The 26,146-nt window shown below is 40.7% G+C and overlaps 2 protein-coding genes across 2 annotated transcripts; both read left to right on the plus strand.

Moving 5' to 3' along the window:
- The first annotated feature begins 1,453 nt into the window (after window positions 1-1,453).
- Window positions 1,454-2,365, plus strand: LOC104085754 (cytochrome P450 71AU50-like). Its single transcript, XM_009589875.4, has one exon. The coding sequence runs from the start codon at window positions 1,454-1,456 to the stop codon at window positions 2,363-2,365; it is 912 nt and encodes a 303-aa protein (XP_009588170.2).
- Window positions 2,366-2,412: 47 nt separating this feature from the next.
- LOC138892972 (cytochrome P450 71AU50-like) lies at window positions 2,413-3,021 on the plus strand. Its single transcript, XM_070176733.1, has one exon. The coding sequence runs from the start codon at window positions 2,413-2,415 to the stop codon at window positions 3,019-3,021; it is 609 nt and encodes a 202-aa protein (XP_070032834.1).
- The last annotated feature ends 23,125 nt before the right edge of the window (window positions 3,022-26,146 follow it).

Genomic DNA, 26,146 nt, shown 5'->3' on the forward strand with positions numbered 1-26,146 from the left:
TACTAATATGGTGAAGTTGAATAAAAATTAAATTGAATATTGTCTTTAATCAGTTAATTAAGAGTTCCATTATTTATTTATTTTAATATAAAAATTTTGCTGCCTTTGTTAGTTTTCAAATTACGGGTAGGCTATTCTATTATAATTTTGACTGTTTCCTTCCATTACATTATATGCACATCCTGTTAGGAAATATAACACGTAAACATTTACATTTTTAGTATTATAATATTATAATATTGTATATGGTAAATGTAATTGATTTTGATGTCCTAAATATTAGAATTTTCTGTGTAGTTGTTCAAATAAGAAAAACTTTAATAAGTAAAGTTTTAGTTGACTTCAAAATGCTAAATATTAGGAAAATAATTAAATAACTATTTTGTCTAGTGTGAACTATATTTCAAAAAGAGTAAAAAAGACGAGTGGCCGACCAGCAACTGACGAATATTTAATGCCACTAAGACGTGAATGACGAGACGTTTCGTTTATTTTGTCGTTTATGATGCGGAGTACCGAGGTGAGAATCGAAAGCTCATATCGTTTCTCGTCGTTTACTCAAATCTAGTCCGAATGATCTCAAATTTTACACACAGGTCACAAATGACACTATGAACCTACAGAAACTTTCGGAATTCCATTCCGAGGGCCTTCGTGCTTTAAATATAGTGTGTATATATATATATATATATATATATATATATATATATATATATATACTCCCTCCGTTTCAATTTATGTGAACCCATTTGACTGGGCACGAAATTTAAGAAAAGAGAAAAGACTTTTGAACTTGTGGTGTAAAATGAGGCACATATATTTTATGTGACTATAAATCATTGCATAAAGATAAGTTGTTTCCAAATAAGGAAAGGGGTTATTCTTTTTGGCACTAACTAAAAAGGAAATAGGTTCACATAAATTGAAACTGAGAGACTATTATTTTGACCTCCTTCTAGTTTAAAAAGTGTTTCCCTTGAGAGAGAGAGGATCCAAGATAAGATTGGTCTCTATAAGTTTAGAACAATTTAATAAAGATTATTCTCAGTATAGACTAAAAAAACATTGACATCTGACATTCTAGCTATTAATGACGCATATATATATGGATCCAAGATTTAAAGTTAATATGTTCCTACAACGATCTCAAGTTAATATACAATACTTTACGGGTTAACAATATGATATTTATAGATATTTAATGAAAATTTTAATATATATACAAGTTATGAACAAAAACTACTGGTTCCAGTGAACCCGGTCTTCATGCTCTAGATCCGCCCCTATGTGTGTGTGTATATATATACATATATATATATATATATATATATATATATATATATATATATATATATATATATATAACCTCAGCGTCCGAGCTCTTAGCACCAACATATAACCATTCCATCTTCTTCCATTAGTGTTCTTAGAAGGTAACAAAGTCATATTAGCCATGGCTTTTATATGGGCAACTCTAATTGTTGGTCTATTAGTATATGCCTTTTACGAGCTGCTAAACATTCAGAAGAGAAAAAGGCTTCCTCCAGGTCCAAAAGGGCTTCCCATTTTAGGACATCTTCATTTGTTAGGTAAAAATCCACACCAAGATTTACAAAAACTAGCCAACAAACATGGTCCTATTATGTATATGCGATTGGGACTAGTACCTGCAATCGTTGCCTCGTCTGCTGATGCAGCCGAGAAAGTCCTCAAGACAAATGATCACATCTTTGCTAGTAGGCCGCACCACGAGGCATCTCAGTATATGGCTTATGGCCAGAAGAATTTCATTTTTGCGAAGTATGGACCATATTGGCGTAACATGCGCAAATTGTGCACCGTGCACCTTTTGAGTAGTCATAAGATCAATTCATTTCAGTCCACGAGAAATCAACAAGTTCAACTTCTGATTGATTCACTGAAAAGGGAAGCTCATGATCGCGTTGTTGTTGATCTTAGTGCAAAGATTACGTCCTTGAATGCCAACTTGACTTGCCTAATGGTATTTGGAAAGAAGTACATGGATGAGGACTTGGATAAAAGGGGATTCAAAGCTGTAGTCCAAGATGTTTTGCATTTAGCTGCAACACCAAATCTTGGAGATTTTTTCCCCTTTCTTGGTGTTATTGATCTCCAAGGACTCACTCGCAAGCTCAAAGATCTTTCAAAGGTGTTTGATGAGTTTCTTGAGAAGATTATTGATGAACATCTTCAGTCTCATGACCAGAAACAAACCAATGATTTTGTCGACACAATGATGGAGATTATGCAATCAGGAGAAGCAGAGTTTCAGTTTGACCGTCAACATATAAAAGCTATCCCATTTTGTCATACAAATATAAGCTCAAGAAATCACAAATCTTAAGATTATTGCTTATTCCACTAATTATTTCCCCTATTTTTATACAGGACATGCTTATGGCTGCAATGGACACTTCAGCAACATCAGTAGAATGGATATTGACAGAGCTTCTTAGGCACCCTAATGTGATGAAGAAACTCCAAAAAGAGTTAGAAGAAGTGGTAGGAATTGAAAAGATAGTAAAAGAACCAGACTTGGAGAATTTGAAGTACTTAGATATGGTTGCAAAAGAGGGCCTGAGGCTGCATTCCGTAGTGCCACTAATGCATCACGAGGCCATGGAAGAATGTGTCGTCAATGGCTTCCACATACAAAAGGGATCTAGAATCATGATTAATTGTTATGCAGTTCAGAGGGATCCAAATGTTTGGCCTGAGCCTGAGAAGTTTTTCCCTGAGAGATTTGTTGGGAGCAGCATAGATATTCGTCGACGTGATTTTCAACTTTTACCATTTGGCTCTGGTAGAAGAAGCTGCCCCGGAATGCAGTTGGGGGTTACCATTATTCGCCTTGTGGTTGCACAATTGGTGCATTGCTTTGATTGGGAGATTTCAAATGGCATGCAGCCTCTTGATTTAGAAATTGACGAGCAGTTTGGGTTAGTAACATGCAAAGAAAAGCCTTTGATGGCTATTCCTACTTATAGACTAAAGGAATGATGCAAATACATTGCAGATGTAAGAGAACTATTCTCTCTAAGCTACTGATAATATTACACAAGCGTAATCTAAGGTTCTCTTCCATAGTTTTGTGATTGTTGTAAATTTTCCCAGCTATTCAACAAATACTATATTGACAGTACATCTATGCCTAATTAGATTGGAATTCGCCAGTAATCTCATTATGCACACAATCGACCTTTTCTTTTCTTGTTTCCTTTTTTACTGTGTTGGTGACGTCCAATCCTACTCTTGCAATGAAAGTAGTAAGGTCACAACAATAATAAACACAATAAAGGTTGGGTCGAACGAGTAGTATGGTGTGTGCTAAGGTGTTCAACTGAGTGCAAACTTGATGTTTCCTATTGTATTCTCCAAACGAAAGAGTTGATTCGCAATTACTTCTAAAGTTATAGCTAAAACTATTAAATTACTTCCTAAGGAATTAAAGCGAACACGTATCATGTAACTGAAAATGGTTTGTTTTTTATAATGAGAACCGGTCTTGTAACCTCAATATATGGCATAATTAGTTCATGGGTATAGTTAGCTTGCCTAAATAATTTGATTAGTGATTACGGTCCAATAGTTAGCTCCCCAGAAGAATTTCCCAATTCAAGCTTATCCGTAGAAAGTCTTTCCAAACCTAAAGGAATACATTAAAAGTCAATTGATAATGACCCCGGTAGAAATCTTCCTATTTGTTGTTTGATTTTATTAATCAAACTTCATTAATTTCTTAATAAGCTCAAATCCTTGCTGCTTGTTAACTCCCCATCTAATTTTGACTTTTCCAAGAAAGAAATTGTCACGACCCTAGACTCAAACCTGTCATGATGTCACATATCGATGGTACTAGGCCAGCCGACTCTTACAATACTACAACAATTCATTCAAAGATATGCCAAAAGGCATCTTGTACAACAGAATTTCATAAAAGAAATTGAACTCAAAAATAAAAATACGGAATGAAAAGTCCCAAACATCGGGGTGTCACTGAGTCATGAGCAACTACTAAAAACTGGTCCGACAACAATAAGACAAACATAGTCTGGAAAAACAAAATACAAAATACAACTAAGGGGGAGATAAAGAAGGAGAAAACATGACTGCGATCGCTAGGCAGCTACCTTGCTAACTCCAATGATCAGCTACAGGATTATCAGCAGCCGCTACCGTAACAAAAACTTTCCGGATCTGCACACAAGATGCAGGGAGTAACGTGAGTACACTAACTCAGTAAGTAATAAAAATAAATAAAGGTTGAGAAGTAGTGACGATCTAAATGCAAGTACCGTTCATATCACAAAAATTTAGTAAAGTGCAGCATACTTTGTAACCAGAGTTTAAGTCAAATCAACTTGTTTAAATCAAGTTCAAGTAAATCAATTAGAAATATATTTCAACTGTTCTCAAACAAGGACTCAAAGCAACTATGAGTATCGATGATGAAATCATATACTGCCCCTCGGGCTAACTTCACTCAGTCCTCCCAATCACTCCAACCTCACAATCACTCATGCCTCACCATCACTCATGCCTCATAATCGTTCAGCACTCGGTACTCGACACTCGCACTCAGTAGGTACCTGCGCTCATTGGGGTGTTCAGACTCCGGAGGGGCTCCTACAGCCCAAGCGCTATAATCTACACGGATAACTCACGTGCTGCACGGACAACTCACGTGATGCACGGGCAACTCACGTGCTATAATATCATATCAGAATCAACACGGATAACTCACGTGCTAAGGTACAATACAATACCTCACAAACAGGCCCTCGGCCTTACTTAGACATAAACCTCTCCAGTCTCTCGGGCTCAAAGAAATCAGCCCAAACAACATTAACATGATGCAACAAATAGAATAACAGAGACATAGTTATGATGTAATAATGCATGAACATTACTGAGTACGGGGTGTCAACTAAAGCAGTGAGAGGACAGCAAGAAACGACCTCTAAGGGTCCAAACAATACTGTCATAAGGCCTAGACATGGTATCTAGCATGATTTACAGTAAATCTTGCTAAAGCACATAAAGAGCATATAGCTACAACAGGTTGTTAAACTTTACAGTTGCTATGAGACGGACCAAGTCACAAATCCCCAATTGTGCACTCCCACACGCCCGTCATCTAGCATGTGCGTCGCCTCCAAATAGTCACATGACACAAAAATCCGGGGTTTCACACCCCCGGGACTAGATTTACAATTGTTACTTACCTTAATCTGAACAAATCTCTACTCTACAATGCCCTTGCCTCTCGAATCGGCCTCCAAGTGTCCCGAATCTAGCCACAAGCAATACAATACCATTAATATATGCTAAAAGAATCAATTTCACAAGAAAACTACTAAATTAAACCCAATACCCAAAATCGACTCAAATTCGACCCCAGGGCCCACGTTTCGAAATCCACCAAAAGTCACAAAACCCGAAATCCCATTCACTCACGAGTCTACCCATACCAAATTCATCAAAATATAACATCATTTGGTCCCTCAAATCCTCAAATTACACTCTCCAAAATCCCAAACCATAACCCCCAATTTTCACTTCAAAACCCCACTAATTGGATAAGAATATCAACGGGAAAACACCATAGCTAGGAGTATTAGATATCAAGAAAATTACCTCTGTTAAAACCCTTGAATCCCCTTCAAAAATCACCCCAAAAGCTCCAAAGTTCGAGTTAAAAATGGTGGAAATAAGCAAAACTCACGAAGTCCTCAATTTATACATTCTGCCCAGTGAAACCGCACCCGCGGTCCCTTTTTCTGCTTCCGCGATGCCGCACCTGTGGAATTTCCATCGAAGGTATGGAACTCACTTAAGATCCCTGGTTCCGCATCTACGGCCAAATCTCGCACCTGCGGAATCGCACCTGCCTATCTCCCTCTGTTTCTGTGAAGCCAGCCAAATTTCTCCCTTCTGCATCTGCGCCCCAGGTCTCACACCTACGGGCTCGTAGATGCGACAACCTTCTCTCACCTATGGTTCCAGTACACCTTAGCCTTTCCGTCACCTGCAACTTCCCCATGCGCATATGCGCCCTCTCCGCAGGTGCGGCAAAACACGAGCAGTGACAGTTCAACTGGATTTCCAAATTCCAAACCTCCCGTTAACCACCCGGAATCACCCCAAGGCCCTCGGGACCTCAACCAAACATCCCAACATATTCCATAACATCATACGAACATAGAAAAATCATCAAATCACTCAAAACAATATCAAAACACCAAATTACACTCGGATTCAAACCTAAAGACTTCTAAACTTCCGAATTCCACCAATGATGCCGAAACCCGCTAAACCACGTCCGAATGACCTCAAATTTTACACACAAGTCAAAAATAACATCACGAACCTATTCCAACTTCTAGAATTCCATTTCGACCCAGATATCAAAATTTCCACTACCGACCAAAATCGCCAAAATAATAACTTTCGCCAATTGAAGCCTAATTCTACCACGGGCCTCCAAATCTCATTCCGAACGCGTTCCCAAGTCCAAATTCACCTAACGGAGCTAACAGAACAATCAAAATTAAAATCCGAGGTCGTTTACACATAATTCAATGTCCAGTTGACTTTTCCAACTTAAGCTTCTACTTTAGAGACTAAGTGTCTCAATTCACTCCGAAACCTCTCCGGACCCGAACCAACTAACCTGATATATCATAATATAGTTGAAAAGCACAAAAGGAAGCATAAATGGGTAAAACGGTGCTATAACTCTCGAAACGACCGGCCGGGTCGTTACATCCTCCCCCTCTTAACAATCTTTCGTCCTTGAACGGGTCTAGAAACATACCCGGAGTCTCAAATAGGTGTGGATATCTGATCCATATCTCCCGCTCGGTCTCCCAGGTGGCCTCCTCCATAGGCTGACCTCTCCATTGCATTTTCACTAAGCTATATCCTTTGACCTCAACTTCCAAATCTGCCGATCCAAAATGGCCACCGACTCCACATCATAAGTCATATCACCCTCCAACTGAACTGTGATGAAGTCCCAAACATGGGACATATCGCCAACATACTTCCGGAGCATGGAAACATGAAACACTAGATGCACACTTGACAAGCTGGGTGGTAAGGCAAGCTTATAAGCCACCTCCCCTATCCTCTAAAGCACCTCAAAAGGCCCAATAAACCGAGGGCTCAACTTGACCCTCTTCCCAAACCTCATAACACCCTTCATGGGTGATAGGTTCAGAAAAACCTTATCTCCAACCATAAAAGACAAATCACGGACCTTTCTGTCCGCGTAGCATTTCTTCCTAGACCGCGCAGTGCGAAGCCGCTCCTGAATCAATTTTACTTCATCTAATGCATCCTGGACCAAGTATGTACCCAAGAGCGTAGCCTCACTCGGCTATATCTAAGACACCGAGCCACAAACCCAACTATATCCTTCTTCATCCACCTCCACCAACAGTGTTGTCTCAAATCCTAGTATATCTTCGCGGCACCCCGATGGATGGAGTACCGCGAGCTATGGGCCTCCTCAAGAATCAACTCCCGAAGCCTATCCACGTTGGGAACACATATCCGGACCTGTATCCTCAACACGCCATCATCACCAATAGTCAAATCTCTGGCATCACCTCGCTGAACCCTGCCCTGAAGAATGAGCAGGTGGGGGTCATCATACTGAAGCTCCCTGACACGGTCATAAAAGAAGACCTGGAGACCACACAAGCCAATACCCGACTATGCTTCGAAATATCCAATTTAACAAGATGGCCCACTAGGGCCTGAACTTCTAATGCCAAGAGTCTCTCTAGTGCTGGGAGATACTCTAAACTCCCCAAACTCTCTACTCGGTGACTCAAGGCATCGGCGACAACATTGGCCTTTCCCGGATAGTACAAAATAGTGATATCATAGTCCTTGGGAATCTCTAACCATCTCCGCTGATGCAAGTCAAGATCCTTCTGCATAAACAGATGCTGCAAACTCCAGTGACTTGTATAGATCTCATAATGAACATCATACAAATAATGATGCCAAATCTTCAAGGCGTGAACAATGGCTGCTAATTCAAGATCGTGGACATGATAGTTCTTCTCATGGGTCTTCAACTGGCATGAGGCATAGGCAATCACCCTACCCTCCTACATCAGAACACATCCAATACCTACCCTTGAGGCACCACAATACACAGTGTAAGAACCTGAAGTTGATGGATGAACTAACACTGGAATTATGGTAAAAGCAGTCTTGAGCTTATGAAAACTCTCCTCACACTCATCTGATCACCAGAATGGAGCACCCTTTTGGGTCTTTAGTCAAGGGCGATGCAATAGATGAAAATCCCTCTACAAAGCGATGGTAATATCCCGCCAACCCAAGGAAGCTCGTAATTTTCGTGGCTGAAGACGGTCTAGGCCAACTCTTCACCGCCTCTATCTTCTTCAGATCCAGCTGAATAGACTCACTGGACACTACGTGCCCCAAGAATGCTATTGAACAGATCCAAAAATCACACTTGAAGAACTTTTCATAAAGCTTCTCCTGCCTGAATCTCTGTAATATAATCCTCAGATTTTGAACATGATCCTCCTGGCCACAAGAGTACACTAGGATGTCATCAATGAATACAATAATGAATGAGTCCAAATAGGGCTGGAATAACCTGTTCATCAAATGCATGAATGTTGTTGGGGCATTGGTCAAGCCAAAAGACATCACTAAGAACTCATAATGGCCATATCGGGTCCTAAAAGGTGTCTTAAGAATTCCTGAATCTGAAATCTTCAGCTGGTGATACCCGGACCTCAAATCAATCTTGGAGAACACACTCGCTCGCTGAAGCTGGTCAAATAAATCATCAATACGAGGCAAAGAATACTTGTTCTTAAATGTGACCTTGTTCAACTGCCTGTAACCAATGCAAATCCTCATAAAACCATCATTCTTCTTTAAAAATAGAACCGACGCACCCTAAGGTTAAACACTAGGCCGAATAAACCCCTTATCAAGGAGTTCCTGAAGATGTTCCTTCAACTCCGTCGGTGCCATACGATACAGTGAAATAGAATAGGCTGAGTGCCCGACACTAAATCAATACCGAAGTCAATATCCCTGTCAGGTGGGATGTCCGGCAGGTATGCAGGAAACACATCTAAAAAATCATGAACCACCAGAACATAATCAATGGTATGAGTCTCTGCACTAACATCCCTCACAAACGCCAAATAATATAGGTAACCCTTCTCAACCATACGCTAAGCCTTCAAATATGAAATTACCCTACTAGGTACATAATCTATAGAACTGCTCCACTCAACCCTCGAAAATCCCGGCATCACCAACGTCACGGCCTTAACGTGACAATCTAGAACATCATGACATGGAGATAATCAATCCATACCCAATATCACATCAAAGTCAACCATACTGAGTAGCAAAAGGTCTATTCAGTTCTCTAGACCCCTAATAGACACCACACATGACCAATACACACGGTCCAAAATAATTGTATCGCCTAACGGAGTAGATACATGAACAGACAAGACTAGAAACTCATGGGGCATATCCAAAAAATGAGCGAAATATGAGGAAACATATGAATAAGTGGAACCAGGGTCAAATAATAAAGAGGCATCTCTGTGATAAACTGAGACAATACCTGTAATCACAACATCTAAAGCATTAACATATGGTCTGGCAGGGAGGGCATAGAAATGGGCCGGGCCACCCCTTGATCTGCCTCCCCCTCTAGGGCGACCCCTAGTTGACTGACCTCCACCCTGAGCTGACTGGGTAGGTGGTGAAGTAACTGGTACTGAAGTCGAAGGATGACTCCTCTATTGAGATAGACCTCCATGATGACGAGGAAACTACCTCCACATATGCCCCAACTCCCTACACTCAAAACAACTCCCTGGTGGTGGTGGCGGGGACTGAAATGAGCCCCGAGCACCGGGATAACTGGTAGAAGAACCTGACATAGAGGAGCCCTGAACTGATGGAGCATGGGACGAACTCTAGGCTGGAAGGGCACTGAGTGATGAGTGTCCCTAATGAGAACTATGAGAACCATGGCCAGATGATGCACCACGGTGAACTGGGCGGGCTAGCTGAGCATGCCTGAATAGACGGCCTCTGCCGTGCTGGAACTGACCCCCATAAGGAGCACCACTAAATCCTCCATGTCTTCAAGGCCTCTTGGCCTCCCTCTCAATCCTCTCCTAACCGCGAACCATCTCAATCTACCAAGCAATGTCGACAACCTCATCAAAAGTAGCACCAGACACCCTTTCTCTGGTCATCAACAACTGTAGCTGAAAAGTGAGACCATCTATAAACCTCATGATCCTCTCCCTTTATGTGGGAATCAACCAGATAACATAACGGGCCAACTCCAAGAATCGCATCTCATACTGCATCACAGACATATCACCCTGACGAAGTTGCTCAAATTGTCTGCGCATCTCCTCTCTGCGGGACTGGGGCACGAACTTCTCCAAAAAGACCACGGAGAACTGCTGCCAAGTAAGTGGTTCTGCGCCAACAGGCACACGCCTCTCAAAAGTCTGCCACCATCTTAGTGCAGCCCTAGAAAACTAAAAAGTTGTGAATGAGACCCTACAAGTCTCCAGAATACCAGTTGTACGGAGTATCCTCTGACACCTGTCCAAGAAATCCTGAGCATTCTCTCTCTCTTTGTGCCATTGAAAGGTGGAGGTTGGAGTCTCCCAAACCTCTCAAACCTACGCTGATCATCCTCTAGCATAGTAGGAACCATATAGTCCTAAGCAGCTGCAACCGACTGGGCTGGTGGTGCCCCGGCATCTGGAGTCCCTGAACAACCTGCTAGGGTGTGCGAGCAGCAGGAGTCTGAGTGCCTCCCCCGGCCTGAGGAGTGACTTCGGCCATAGAGATAGAGACCGCCTGAGCAAGGCCAATACACACTGTCAGAATCTGAGCTAGGGCCTCCTGAAGGCCTGGAATCACAATAGGCACAGGTTGTGCATGAGCTGGTGCATCAACAACTGGGATTTGATCCTGATCTTGGACAACTGGTGGGTTTGAAGGTACTGCCCCAGCTGCTGTGCGGGTTGCACCTCTACCCCTACCGCGACCTCGGCCTCTCGCAGCCTTGGCTAGTGGTGCTAGTAGCTGTCTATCCTGTCCGGTAGTACGAGTCCTCACCATTTGTAAGAGAATAAAGCAACATATTTTTAGTTACCAGAATCAACAGATTCGCACGACAAGAATTTAAGAATGTGGAATATTTCTTAAAGGTTCTGCAGCCTTTCGAAGATAAGTAAAGACGTCTCCGTACCGATCTGCAAGACTCTACTAAACCCGCTCATGACTCGTGAGACCAATGTAACCTAGGCTCTGATACCAACTTGTCACGACCCTAGACTCAAACCTGTCGTGATGGCGCCTTTCGATGGTACTAGGCCAGCCGACTCTCATAATACTACAACAATTCATTCAAAGATATGCCTAAAGACGTCTTGTATAGCAGAATTTCATAAAAGAAACAAGGGTTTAACTAAAAATAGAAATGCGGAATGAAAAGCCCCAAACATCGGGGTGTCACTGAGTCATGAGAAACTACTAAAAACTGGTCTGACAACAATAAGACTAACATAGTCTGGAAAAAAAATCCAAAATACAACTAAAGGGGAGATAAAGAAGGAGAAAACATGGTTGCCATTGCGAGGCAACTGCCTTGCTAACTCCAATGATCTGCTACAGGAATATCAACAGCCGCTACCGTGACTAAACCAAAAATTCCTGGATCTACACATAAGGTTCAGGGAGTAACGTTAGTACACCAACTCAGCAAGTAACAGAAATAAATAAAGGCTGAGAAGTAGTGACGAGCTAAATGCAAGTATCATTCATATCACATAAAATTAGTAAAGTGCGACATGCTTTGTAATCAGAGTTTAAGTCAAATCAGCTTGTTTAAATCAAGTTCAAGTAAATCAATTAGAAATATCTTTAAACAGCTCTCAAACAAGGACTCAAAGCAACTATGAGCATGGATGATCAACTATGAATTAAGTAGATAATTATTGGATAAAGGTTAACCCCGAACGTGGCAGACACCTAAGATCAACTAAGTGACACTTAAAATCACATAAAAGGTGGCAAGAACGTGGAGGTGTCTTTGGCCAACTAAGCCACATGGAGTGGGGCCCACACCCACTAATATAAAATCCTCTTTAAAGAACCAAAATTGAGATGCTTAATCTCATTTACAAATGTAACCGATCTGCCAAACAATTTTCATACAAAATCATACAAGACTAGGTAATGTTATAGCAATGGGATTTTGCTATTCTAAGGGAGTACGGTGCAATCTTTCTCAAGAATATCATTTAGAATTTCCCCTACTTCGATCCGCCGCCACATGTTTTGTCGCAATCAACGTGTGTTGGAGGGATTATCAAGAAAATTGGATAAGGTATGTTAAGGCTAAGCCCTTCCTTCATTTTGGCATGATCTCATAATTACATGTGTTTGATAACGAGTCATAAAGAGAAGTTCATAATCCCGAATTTATATACATTATCCTAGTCTCATAAATTATAGTATTCTCATTATCGGGACTTCATATTTAATTGAGTATTTTCCTCTTCCAGTCAAGAGAGCAGAGAGCCTATTTATATAGTATTACAGTATTTTCATTACCATCGAGCTATAATCGATGGGCAGGTCCCTATTGGGCAACCTCTGATTAGATGGTAAGTTATATACCGAGCCTACTGTGGCCTAGTGCCTATGAGTGAGCCCAGCATGGCCGAGATACAAAGCGTAGTATGGCCGAGCACCTATGAGCGTGCCTACTACGGCAGAGCAGTTATATATACCGAGCCTTATAAGGCCGGACAACTATTTTACTTACTATATTGAGAGAGTTGAGTCAGTATCAGCAGGTGAGCATATCTTCAGATTATTTTTGACTCCCAGTTACTTTCAGTTATTATATTATCAGTTCAGTTTCAACTTTCAGTATATTGCCTTACATACTCGGTACATTATTTCGTACTGACGTCCCTTTTCTGGGGGCACTGCATTTCGCGCGTGCATGTTCAGACATACAGACGGGTAGATCTCCTCATTAGGTGTTGCCCGAGTTCAGCTTGATCGGTAAGCTCTATGCCCTTCGGAGTTGCCAGGTCTAAAGCTTTATGACATCTTGTGTATATATGTATATATGATAACTGTTCCAATCACAGTATATCAATCAGTAGAGGCTTGTAGACATATCCTGTCAGTTAGTGCAGTATTTTGGGCTTGTAGGCCTTTTATGTATATTTTGTTGGTTTACCAGATGTAGTAGTTATGGCGGCCTTGTCGGCCCAGCATTATATTGATGTTTAGTCAGCATTCGCAATTGTCTTGCAATGTGGCGCATGGCCAAAGTATGACATTATATGTTCAGAATCCCTTATTCGCAAGTTGGTACGCAAGGATAGGTGAGGCACTAGGTGCCTGTCTCGCCCCCAAGTTCGGGGCGTGACAAAAGTGGTATCAGAGTAGTTCTGTCCTAGGGAGTCTACAAGCCGTGTCTAGTAGAGTCTTGTTTATAGGTGTGTAGTGCACCACACTTATAAGCAGGAGGCTACATGGCATTTAGGATTTTCACTCTTTCTTCTTATTGTAGATCGTGTGGTTGAGCCTAGTTATAAGAACTCAGTTTCCTAAACTCTATCTCATTCATAATACGACGATGCCTACATCTAGAAAGATGGTTGGTAAGCGATTGCATGTGGTTGTGAAAGAGTTGAGTCAGAGGAACTCGACTTTACATGATGCTTATGATGGATAAATGAAAGATCTTCAACCAATAATGTTTGTACTAAGACATGTAAGCCTCTTGATAAGGAGCGTTGAGGCAAGAATACCTATCCACCTTTATGGTGAATGACAATGAGATATTCAAAAGATAAATATAAGTTTCAACAAAAAAAAGAAGCAAGATAAAGAAGGGCATGAGTCGCCCAGTTAATGAAGGTTAACAATATTTACAATTCAAGCAGAGAAATATAAGCATTTTGAGTTACCTTCAACATTAACAGAGGTATGTATATTGGCTCAAAAGAAGTATGGGATATCAGGATCCGGCTGAGGTTAGAATGACCCGAAATGGTGGATGAATTATTTGTGTTAGTTGACATTTCTGAAGGATATTTCAAAATTTGCTAATAGGTCTCCTTGTGAGGCACCCAGATGGTGCACTCTAAAATAGTACAGCTAGATATGAGTGCTATAAAGATAGGCATTAGAAGCCTGGAAAGGTCTCCAACAGAATATGTGGATACTAAGACATGCAAGCTTCTTGATAAGGAGCCTTAAGGCAAGAATATCTATCCACCCCTACGGTGAAAGGCAATGAGAGATTTAGAATATAGATACAAATTTCAACAAGTAAAAGAAGCAATGTGAAGAAGGGTACGAGGTACCTAGTTAGTAAAGATGAACATGATCTACAATGCAGGAAGAGAGATATAAGCATTTTGAGTTACCTTCAACAGTAACAAAGGTATGTACAATTGGCCACACCAATTTCAGTTATGCCCTATGGGGGCTAACATGTGTAGTTTAAGGGAAGGACATGATAACATGATCCGGCTTGGGTTAGAGTAACCCAAAATGTTGAATGTATTGTTTGTGTTAGTTGAGATTTCTGAAGGATATAGCAAATGTGCTAATAGATCTCTTTGTGAGACACACAGATGGTGCACTCTAGAATAGTACAACTAGATATGAACACTAGAATGTTCAAAGATAGGCACTAGAATCCTGGAAGGAATAAATATTACCTTAGTATGGCTCCCGTCCCTAGTAGAGCGAGAATGCTACGCAACCCAAAGAGCCAATTGATGAAGAAAGGGGGGGGAATAGCAAAAGAATGTCTTGTTGAAGTTTTCAAAAGAAAGTGATAAGCAAAAATATTAGCGGGAAAATAAGGAGAGAGACAAGGAAGCATTATGACTAAGGTGTGATACATGGATGACAACGGTACATAAAAAATGACAGTTTTATAGAGTCTATAGTCAGGTAAAGGAAGAAACGAGAGGTGATAGGCCTTGAGACAACAAAAGAGTATAGGCCATAAAGTCATATCCTTATTTCGAGAAATACGTTCGTGACTCTAACGTGATTACCAGAGGGTAAAACTAGACCTTCAGAGTAATAAAAATCAGTATGGGCTGGCGAACAAGATAAACAAAACATGGATTAGGGACTGAGTGATTTGATAATGGTCGGCATTATGAGAATTTCAGATTTTGTTCTGGCGATAATAGAATAGACAACAAAAGAAGATTCATGAAAAATTCAAAGAATGGTCATTCAGGAAGACACTTCCCTAAAGCAAGCAATGTGAGCAAAGTTAAGCTTAAGGGGCTGTATGTTCCACTTACACTAATTGTCACCCTCACGAGTAAGGAAATTTCGTTATCTTTGATACAAAAATTTTACCGCAAGGCAAGCAAGGGCCATCGATGATGTGAAAAGACGCCAAAGATAAAAATATAAAACATCTATAGGTAGATCCTCGTGGCTCCAAATCTTAGTACTACCCTAAATGGGAGAATATGGGTGATGTGGCATTAAGTCAGAATTAAGTGGTTCTAGTAACTATTGAATTGTGAAGGAAGAATGAGAAAAAACAAATGAGAAAGGAATGGGATTGCACTTATCCAAATCCTACAGATATGCTACGATTCCAGAACATTATGCAAGCATGACGTCAAGGAGAGGAAGTAAGGGTTCCGACCTGGGATTTTTTTGATAAATAAGGAGCCAGTGCGAGACGTAAGTTAAGACAAAGGAAATAACCCAAGAAAGATTATGCGGAATATTTATATGAGAATGGGCCAAATAGTAGTTAGTAGTTGATTCAGGAAGAGCCTAGTCATGGCTAGACAAGAGGTTATAGACAAATCAATAGATCGTGCAAGATAAACGTTGTGAACCCCAATAAGGGAAATTGAGTCTCGCAGATATGACATCGTGATCCTTGAGAAATATTCAGATAGGATTTGGGGTAGTTAAAGGCACCGTATGAGTATTACGGTAATAAAAGAGAGTCCCACTAGGAAGACAGTCAAACCCTCAGTTCAGAAGCAACTATACGAGCACATAAGTGTGGAGGTAAGTAACTAAGGATAATTATAGGTGAGTACAAACATAAAAAAATAAAAATACGATGTGATAAGCTCGCAGCCCTGCAAGAATTATAGGGTCCTCCTTAAGTACTATAATGAATGACTAGCTGAGGAAGTAAGGAATGAGGCTTCAACCTAAGCATAGTGACCCAAATAGGAAATGGTCTTGTAACATCAAGTAGCATAAAAACATTGTACGCACTCCATAAGAAAGTGGCATCTATCATGGCTAATGAACGGGAAGAAGGAAAATAAAATCAAAAGGTGATATTCAATATTATATGGGTTTTATGGAATTCCAATATGTGTGGGCACTAAGATAATCCAAGTATTGATGCAACAAGTGGCAGGACGACCAGGAAAAAGCAATTGCTTTCATTTAAAGAAAGTTGAGAAGGAACAAAAGGAATTATTCAATTAATGATTCTGAGTTAGTTACATGATGAATGCAGTTAAGAATTCGTAGTATTATCCATGTAGCATATATGTTGACAATTATACAGCCATAGAAGACTCCGGTATAAGTTAAAAGAAAGAATTGAGTCCAAGACATAGACAACAGATTAAATTGTTAGAAGATTGTATCATGGATATTCCAAAGCGTCCATGAAAGGCTAAAATAATAACTAATACCATGAGCTGCAGATCTGACGATAGCTTAAGCCTACATAAAGGCTGATTAGAAGGAAGAGTAAACCAAAGAGTTACCTTAACGAAGTAAATGAGGAGTCTGATTATTGGACCTAGAAACTTATAGAAACCGTGATTGAGAACATAACAGAGTCACTCTTAATATCAGAGGTACAAGAGAGATAGTACAACAACCATATTCTATAACGACTCTATGAGAAATCCAGTTAGAAGAGTACGATGCTCATAAGAAGTCTGTATGAAGCTCCCACCGGATTGTGTATGCACTAGAGGTGCAAGTATTATAATAGAGCTTCAAGTTGTGGATGTAAATTATACCTTTGTGGAAGGGAGGTCATGAAAGAAATAAAAGATGTGATGCGAGATTTTAAGGCAAGTAAGGTAAAGGTGAACAACGTATGAGATACTCAAGTGAAGAAGGTTGTGAATAGTCCATACTTCGCACATAAGACTAGAAGCGATGGGATTCAGTATCAGGAATGATAGCGGTGTCGTCAGTGGAATATCATCCAGCCTATGGTTTTTAGGTATCGAGAGGACTAGTTAAGAGCGTAAAGAAGAGTTAGAGACGATGAGATGTATCGCTTGATGTTCCAGACTAATACAAGGAAATCTATGGTACAAGCAAGTTAAAGGAAGGTTGCGAGTAGTGTAAATAGATATGTATAGGTTGCAAGCTAAAGTATGGTAAATCGACAAGGTTTTAGGGAGACAAAAGTAAGGATAAGAAACGGAAAGTGAGAAGGTGACGATAAGGGACAAGTCCTTGGAATTAAGCCCATGAGAACAAGAATTATAGAAAGTTTAGTATAGCCTGAATATACTCAAGAAAGTCTAAGACTAGTAGAATTTAAAAGAGATGGAATGTTGTCCTGGTAATAGAATAATGGTGTAATTGTGATAGATAAAGGATTAAGTTTGGGCCTTCGATTGAGTAATGATTTGATGAATTGTAAAGGATTAAAATACCTTCATAAGGAGAATCACATTGTGATGCTATGAAATATGGTTATTGAAGTATAGTATCGCCCCTAGGTGGTTCATTCTAATCACTTCAAATGTTTCCTCAATGAGACGTGATCCCTAGTGTCAATATATTACGTAAGAAATTTTAAGTTATTAGTGGTAAATTGTAGATCAATATAGAATTGAATCAACAATGGATGGACGAAAGTCACGAAGTATGAGATGAGATTAGGCCACCCTTCTTAAGATGAACAGTAATGAGGAAGCATTAAAGGACTTAGATTTATACATATAGGATAAGCACGAGAGTAACCTGGAGTTTGGTAGCAGACCTCAGTAACGATATATCAAAGTACGAGTTATGGCAGTAAATTCAAACGGATGGATAAATGGACTTATGAAATAAGGCATAACGATATTCGTAAGTTCAACAAAGTACCGAGTGAAGAACATCATTATACTCATAGATGCCTAGAGGGACATCTTATCAAGCTCTGTATATGTTTACAAAGTGAAGCCTAGAGATTGGATAAAAGCTGAATGAAAAAAAGAAGAAGAGAAGAGGCACATTTACAAGGTCAGAATCGTATAGGGTGCATGACAGAAGGTAGATACAGTTACAAGATTGGAAGGATTTCGACCACAAGTCATGGTGTAAGAACGAAGCCTAAAGGGGGGAATGCCCTGGCCTTTGGATTTATTCACAAAATAGTTGCCTAGATGGCAAGGAGAGTACTAAAGTATTTGGATGACATAGGTTATGAAAATGATAAGTGCATCAGTGAACATTCGAGGACGAATGTTCCCAAGGAGGGAATGATGTTACATCCCGCATTTTTGTATGTTAAAATTTCATCGTAAGTTAATCGATGTAAAGTTCAGGAATGATATTATTTTTAGATTTTAAGAATTATGCTATTTCAAACAGGTGATCAATAAATTTGGGAAGGTGAGAGGTAAGCAAATCGAATAAAAGGAATTTCGTCAAAATTTGACATTTTGGGATAAAATACGGCCCGAGCAAAAATACCTGGTATTTATGGACTAGTGCCATACAAGGTACCACATGACCATAATAGTAAGGTGTACAAAGTGTGTTAAAAGTGAGTAGTATTTTAAGTAATTTGAGATAATTCCTAATTATGTGGATAATTGGGTAATTATTGGTCAATGGAGGATTAACAAATTAATTAAGGAATTAAGTGGATAAGTTTTGGATAAAGGTTAACCCCCAACGTGGCAGCCATATAAGATCAACTAAGTGACACTTAAAATCACATAAAAGGTGGCAAGAACGTGGAGGTGTCTTTGGCCAACCAAGCCACATGAAGTGGGGCGCACACCCACTAATATAAAAGCCTCTTTAACACACAAAATTGAGATGCTTAATCTCATTTACAAATGTAACGGATCTACCAAGCAATTTTCATATGAAATCATACAAGACTAGGTAATGTTATAGCAATGGGATTTTGCGATTCTAAGGGAGTACGGTTCAATATTTATCAAGAATATTTTACAGATTTTCCCCTACTGCGATCCGCCGCCATATGTTTTGTCGCAATCAACGTGTGTTAGAGGGATTGTCAAGAGAATCGGAAAAGGTATGTAAAGTCTAAGCCTTTCCTTCATTTTGGCATGATCTCATAATTACACGTGTTTGATAATGAGGCATAAAGAGAAGCTCATACTCCCGAATTTATATACAGTGCCCTAGTCTCATAAATTACAGTATCCTCCTTATCGAGACTTCATATTTAATTGAGTATTGTCTTCTTCCAGTCAAGATAGCAGATAGCCTATAAATACAGTATTACAGTATTTTCATTACCATCGAGCTATAATTGATGGGCAGGCCCCTATTGGGCAACCTTTGATCAGATGGTAAGTTATATATCGAGCCTACTGTGGACGAGCGCCTATGAGTGAGCCCAGCATGGCCGAGATACAGAACCTAGTATGGCCGAGCCCTTATGAGCAAGCCTACTACGACATAGCAGTTATATATATCAAGCCTTATAAGGCTGTACAACTATTTTACTTACTATATTGAGAGAGTTGAGTCAGTATCAGCAGGTGAGCATATCTTCAGATTATCTTTGACTCCCAGTTACTTTCAGTTATTATATTATCAGTTCAATTTCAGCTTTCAGTATAGGGCCTTATATACTCGGTACACTATTTGGCACTGACGTCCCTTTTCTGGGGGCGTAGTATTTCATCCGTGCAGGTTCAGACAAACAGACGGGTAGACCTCCTCATTAGGTGTTGTTCGAGTTCAGCTTGATCGGTAAGCTCCATGCACTTCGGAGTTGCCGGTTCTAGAGCTTTATACATATATAATGTATATATGTATATATTATATGTGTAGGTTGGGGCCTTGTTCTGATCATAGTATATCCATCAGTAGAGGCTTGTAGACATATCCTATCAGTTAGTGTAGTATTTTGGGCTTGTAGGCCTTTTATGCATATTTTGTTGGTTTCCCAACTGTAGTAGTTATGACGGCCTTGTCGGCGCAGCATTATATTGATGTTTAGTCAGCATTCGCAATTGTCTTGTAATGTGGCCCATGGCCAAAGTATGACATTATATGTTCAGAATCCCTTAGTCACAAGTTGGTACGCAAGGATAGGTGAGGCACAGGGTGCCTGTCTCACCCCCAATTTCGGGGCGTGACAAAAGTGGTATTAGAGTAGTTCTGTCCTAGGGAGTCTATAAGCCATTTCTGGTAGAGTCTTGTGTATGGGTGTGTAGTGCACCACACTTATAAGTAGGAGGCTACAGGGCATTTAGGATTTTCACTCTTTATTCTTACTCTAGATTGTGTGGTATAGCCTAGTTATAAGAACCCAGTTTCCTAAACTCTATCTCATTCATAATACGACGATGCCTACAAAAACGGGATTTTTGTTCATTCTTCAAATTTTCTAAGCTAGAAAACCCTAGAGGCGATTCACCCAAGAACATTTCTTCCCCAATTTGTTGCTAAGTGATTCTAACCTACTTTCTTTCAATATTTACGTTACTTTTCATAAGATTTCAACTTAAACTCTAGGATTTTCATGGTGGAAATTGGGGTTTGGGAAGAACTAGGGATTTTTGTAAAATTGGAGTTTAGACCTCAAATTGAGGTTGGATTCCGAATCTAATTACATAATCGGGCTCGGGGTTGAATGGAAAAATGAATTTTGGTATGAACCTCAGGTTTTGACAAAGCGGGCACGGGGTCAATTATTGACTTTTTGGGGAAAAGTGTGGAAATCCTAAATTTATGCATTGTAATTGATTCCTTTAACAATATTTGACATTATAGAGTCAATTGTGGTTAGATACGAGTGGTTTGGAGACAAATTCGAAGGGAAAGGCTCCGGTGGAGCTTTGAGTTGACTTTTGGAGAGAGGTAAGTGTTGTGGTTAACCATGACATGAGGGATTAGGACTTGTTTGCTATGTGCTACTTGTTTAAATGTTGGGTTCAACGTATATGTGAGGTTACTAGTACTTATGCGTTGTTGTTAGGTCAAAGCATGTGGGTGGGACTTGTTTCTTGTCATTTACTTCTTTCTTTGATCATGACATCCATCCCTAGACTAGTTAATTACTAAATTGATCATTCTTTCCGCATTTATGGGCTATATGTGATAATTTAATATTGTTTATGAAGAAGAGATTGGTGTTGTGGAATCATTGTTGACATAAGACTTGATCTTGCTTATTATATCTCCCTGTTGTTATATGTTCATTGTTACAAGGTAAGGGAGAATGCTAATGAATGAAGGGTTATGTCATGCCGTATTTATCATCTCATGGTGAGATTGAGAGTAAAAGCACGAAGGGTGATGCCGTGCCATTATTACTGTTTCATGGTGAGGCTGAGAGTAAAAGCACGAAGGGTGATACCGTGCAATATTTTTCATTATGTTTGTTCATTTTGTTGGTCGAAGGTTTATTGTCTGTTTATTACTATCATTCCCTATTGTAGTTATCGTATCGTGTACCCCTTTTGCATATCCCCTCCCAAATGTACTTGTTACTTCTTTATTTTCTATTATTTTATACATATGTTTCCGTTTGTACAGGTTTAATTATGTGGGTGTTCTATCATAGCCTCGTCACTTCCTCGCCGAGGTTAGGCTCGACACTTACGGAGTACATTGGGTCGGTTGTACTCATATTACACTTAGCACTTTTATGCAAATTTTGGTACTGGTCCCAACTGTCCGTGACGCGTACCAACTCGGATTGGCATTTGGATACTTGAGGTAGATCTGATGGCGTGTGCAGACCTTGAAGCCTCCTTCATTTCCCCTATTTACTGTTCTTTTAATTCGAGACAGTTGTATTTAGTTCAAACCTTATTTTGTAGAGATTCTAGAAGTTCGTGAACTTGTGAGTCCAGATCCGGGTTGTACTTAGATATTATTGGTTTTATGTCATTTGTATTCCATTTTAGATTTGTTTTCGGCTTAATTAGTTTTACTTAATTTATTTGATTAAAAATTGGCTTAAAGATCCTCTAACATTGGCTTACCTAGCAAGTGAAATGTTAGGCGCCATCATGGCCCTGAATGTGGAAATTTTGATTCGTCACAAGTTATTATCAGAGCACTAGGTTACTTAGGTCTCACGAGTCACGAGCAAGCTTAATAGCGTCTGAAGATTCGGTATGGAGACGCATATACTTATCTTCCAGTGGCTATGAAGTTTAGGAACAAAATTCACTTTTGTTCCCCCTGTCGTGCGGTTTTATTCTATCATTACTGATTGAACTCTTCTATTCTTGTCCTCCCATAGATGGAGAAAACATGTGTAACATCTTTCCCTTGCCAGCAACCGGAGTCCTAGTGGAAGCTCCTACTAGGGGCAGAAAATGAGGCCGAGGTCGCGCCAGAGGCCAAGGCAGAGGTAGCGCTCAACTTAGAGCTCGAGCAGAAGCACCAGCAGTGGACCCTCAGTTAGATTTTGATGAGGAGGTTCCAACTCAGACTGTACCTGTTAGACCAACTCAGGCCCCGGAGGAGTTCATCTCCACCTAGTGCTTAAAGACACTCTAGTTAGTTTAGTGGGCCGTATGGAGTGTGTGGCCCAGGCCGGTGCATTTACTGTGGCACCAACTGTCTCTCAGGCTGGGGCAGGAGCACACACTCCCAGTATTCACAATCCGGAGCAGATGACTCCCCAGTATCAGGGTACAGTAGCACCGCCAGTTAGGGTAGTTCTACCAGTTGTTGCGGTACAGGTCGGTAATAGGCCTCTTATGTGTTATGAGGCTTTGTTGAGATTGGAAAAGTTTACCAAGCTCTTTCAAGTCCATTTTAGTGGTGCATATTCTAGGACCCACATGATCATTTAGATCGTTTCCATGAGGTGCTGTGGAATATGGGTATAGTTGAGACCAACGAGGTCGATTTTGCTATATTTTAGAGGACTGGTTCCGCCAAGTAGTATGGAGAGATTATGTGTTTACTAGACCAACTGGCTCGCCCGCACTTACTTGGGATAAATTCTCACAGCTATTTCTCGATAAGTTTCTCCTTATCACTTTGAGAGAGGATTACCATAGGTTGTTCGAGGATGTCCAGCAGAGCAGTATGACTGTTACTCAGTGCGAGACTCATTTTGTAGATCTAGCCTATCATGCTCTCCTTCTGCTTCCTACTGAGAGAGAGAGGGTTAGGAGGTTTATTGATGGATTCACTCACCCTATCAGGCTACAAATGGCAAGGAGACCGAGAGTGAGATTTCCTTTCAGACGGCTGCTATTGTTTCTAGGCAGATCGAGGTAGTTCTTCTCCAAAGAGGGGGCAGGGGTCTGATAAGAGGCCTCATCATTCCGGTGGGTTCAGTGGTGCCTTGTCTGGAAGCAGGGGTACTTTTGATAGAGGCCATCCTCCCAGGCCCTATCATTCATCACTCCAGGCATCTCATAGTGCTTCAGGTGGTCGCGATCCTCATATGCATCATCCCAATCAACTAGCCTACAGTTCACCACCAGATCCTATTAGTGCACCTCCGCTTCAAAGTTTTCACGGTGGTTACTCAGGTTGACAGGGTTAGTTTCAGGGTCAGCAGGCATAACAGCCGAGGTCCTGTTATACTTGTGGTGACCCGAGGCACATTCCTAGATTTTTTCCTCAAGCATCGGGGAGCTCACATCAGCAGGGTTCTCGTGCCATAGTTCTGGCATCAGTTGCTTCACCGCTTGCTCAGCTAGTAGAGGAAGGGGTCAGGAAGCTAGAGGTGGACGTCAGGACATTTGATGTGGAGGCCAGCCAGTTAGAGGTCGTCCCAGATACGTGATTCGGAGTGGTGGGGTCCAACCTCGATGTTATGCTTTCCCATCCAGGCCTGACGCTGAGTCATCTGACGCTGTTATCACAGGTATTGTTTTAGTTTGACATTGGGATGATTCAGTTCTATTTGATCCAGGATCTATTTATTCCTATGTGTCATCCTACTTTGCTTCATATCTGGTTGTGCCTTATGATTCTTTGAGTGCTCATGTGTATGTGTCCACACATGTGGGAGGTGTTATTATTGTAGATCGTGTCAATCGTTCATGTGATGTTACCATTGGGAGTCTTGAGACTAGCGTAGATCTCCTACTTATTGATATGGTAGATTTGGATGTCATCTTGGGTATGGCTTGTCTGTCACCTTATCATCCTATATTGGATTGTCACACCAAGACGATGGCCTTAGCCCTGTAGGGGTTGCCTCGATTAGAATGAAGGGGGATTCCTGGCCATTCTACTAGCAAGGTCATCTCTTATGTGAAGGCTCAACATATGGTCGAGAAGCGGTGTCTAGCTTATTTGACTTATGTCCGCGATTCTAGTGCGGAGGTTCTTTACATGGATTTGGTACCAGTTTTTTATAAGTTTCCATAGGTGTTTCCTGCAGATCTGCCGGGGATCCCACCCGACAGAGATATTGACTTCTGTATTGATTTTGCTCAGGGCACTCAACCCATTTCTATTTTGCCATACCGTATGGCCCTAATAGAGTGGAAATAATTGAAGGAGGATTTTCAAGATTTTCTTGATAAGGGCTTCATTCAACCTAGTGTCTTGACCTGGGGTGCGCTTGTGTTGTTTATGAAAAAGAAGGATGGGTCGATGAGGATGTGCATAGATTATCAGCAGTTGAGCAAAGTCACCATCAAGAACAAGTATCCATTACTGAGGATTGATGACTTATTTGATCATCATCAGGGTGCCAAGGTGTTTTCAAAGATTAATTTGAGGTCTGGCTACCATCAGTTGAGGATTAGGGCATCCGATGTCCTAAGAAAGCTTTTCAGACTCGATATGGGCATTATGACTTTCTAGTGATATTATTTTGGTTGACAAATGCCCCATCAGTATTTATGGATTTGATGAACCGGGTGTTCAAGCCCTATATGAATTCTTTCGTGATTGTGTTTATTGATGATATCTTGATCTACTCTCGCAGTCGAGAGAAGCACTGGCAGCATCTTCAGATTGTACTTCAGACTCTGAGGGATAGCTAGTTGTATGCCAAGTTGTCAAAGTGTGAGTTTTGGTTGGACTGGATCGCTTTCTTGGGGCACGTAGCATCGGCAGAGGGCATTCAGGTGGATCCTAAGAAGACTGAGGCAGTTCAGAACTGGCCTAGCCCCACTTCAGCTATGGAAATCCAGAATTCTTTAGGTTTGGCGTGTTATTACCGTCGGTTTGTAGAGGGGTTTTCTTCTATAGTAGCCCCATTGACGAGATTGACCTAAAAGGGTGCCCCATTTAGATGGTTAGACGAGTGTGAGGCGAGCTTCCAGAAGATCAAGACTACTTTGACTACAGTGCCGGTGTTGGTGTTGCCCACAAGTTCAGGATCTTATATGGTATATTGTGATGCATCTCACGTTGGGCTCGGGGTAGTATTGATGCAGGATGGCAAGGTAATCGCATATGCGCCGCGACAGTTAAAGTTCTATGAGAAGAATTACCCTGTTCATGATCGAGAGCTGGCAACCAATGTTCATGCGCTGAAGATCTGGAGGAATTACCTTTTCGGCGTGTCGTGTTAAGGTTTTCACTGATCATCGAACTCTACAGTATTTGTTCAAACAAAAGTATCTCAATTTGAGGCATATGATGTGGTTGGAGCTACTGAAAGACTGCGATATCACCATCTTGTATCACCCTAGGAAGGCCAATGTAGTGGACGACGTCTTGAGTTGAAAGGCAACAAGTATGGCCAGCCTTGCGTACATTTCAGTCGGTGAGAGATCTCTTACATTAGATGTTCAAGCTTTGGTCAATTAGTTCGTATGATTGGATGTTTCAGAGCCCAGACGTGTTCTAGCTTGTACAGTCGCTCGGTATTCTTTATTTG

The sequence above is a fragment of the Nicotiana tomentosiformis genome, chromosome 5 (assembly GCF_000390325.3).
Source record: "Nicotiana tomentosiformis chromosome 5, ASM39032v3, whole genome shotgun sequence".
NCBI lineage: Eukaryota > Viridiplantae > Streptophyta > Magnoliopsida > Solanales > Solanaceae > Nicotiana > Nicotiana tomentosiformis.

What these genes read in the sequence shown, in the direction of transcription:
- LOC104085754 (XM_009589875.4), top strand. Translation starts at nt 1,454, where the DNA reads ATGGCTTTTATATGGGCAACTCTAATTGTTGGTCTATTAGTATATGCC.
- LOC138892972 (XM_070176733.1), top strand. Translation starts at nt 2,413, where the DNA reads ATGCTTATGGCTGCAATGGACACTTCAGCAACATCAGTAGAATGGATA.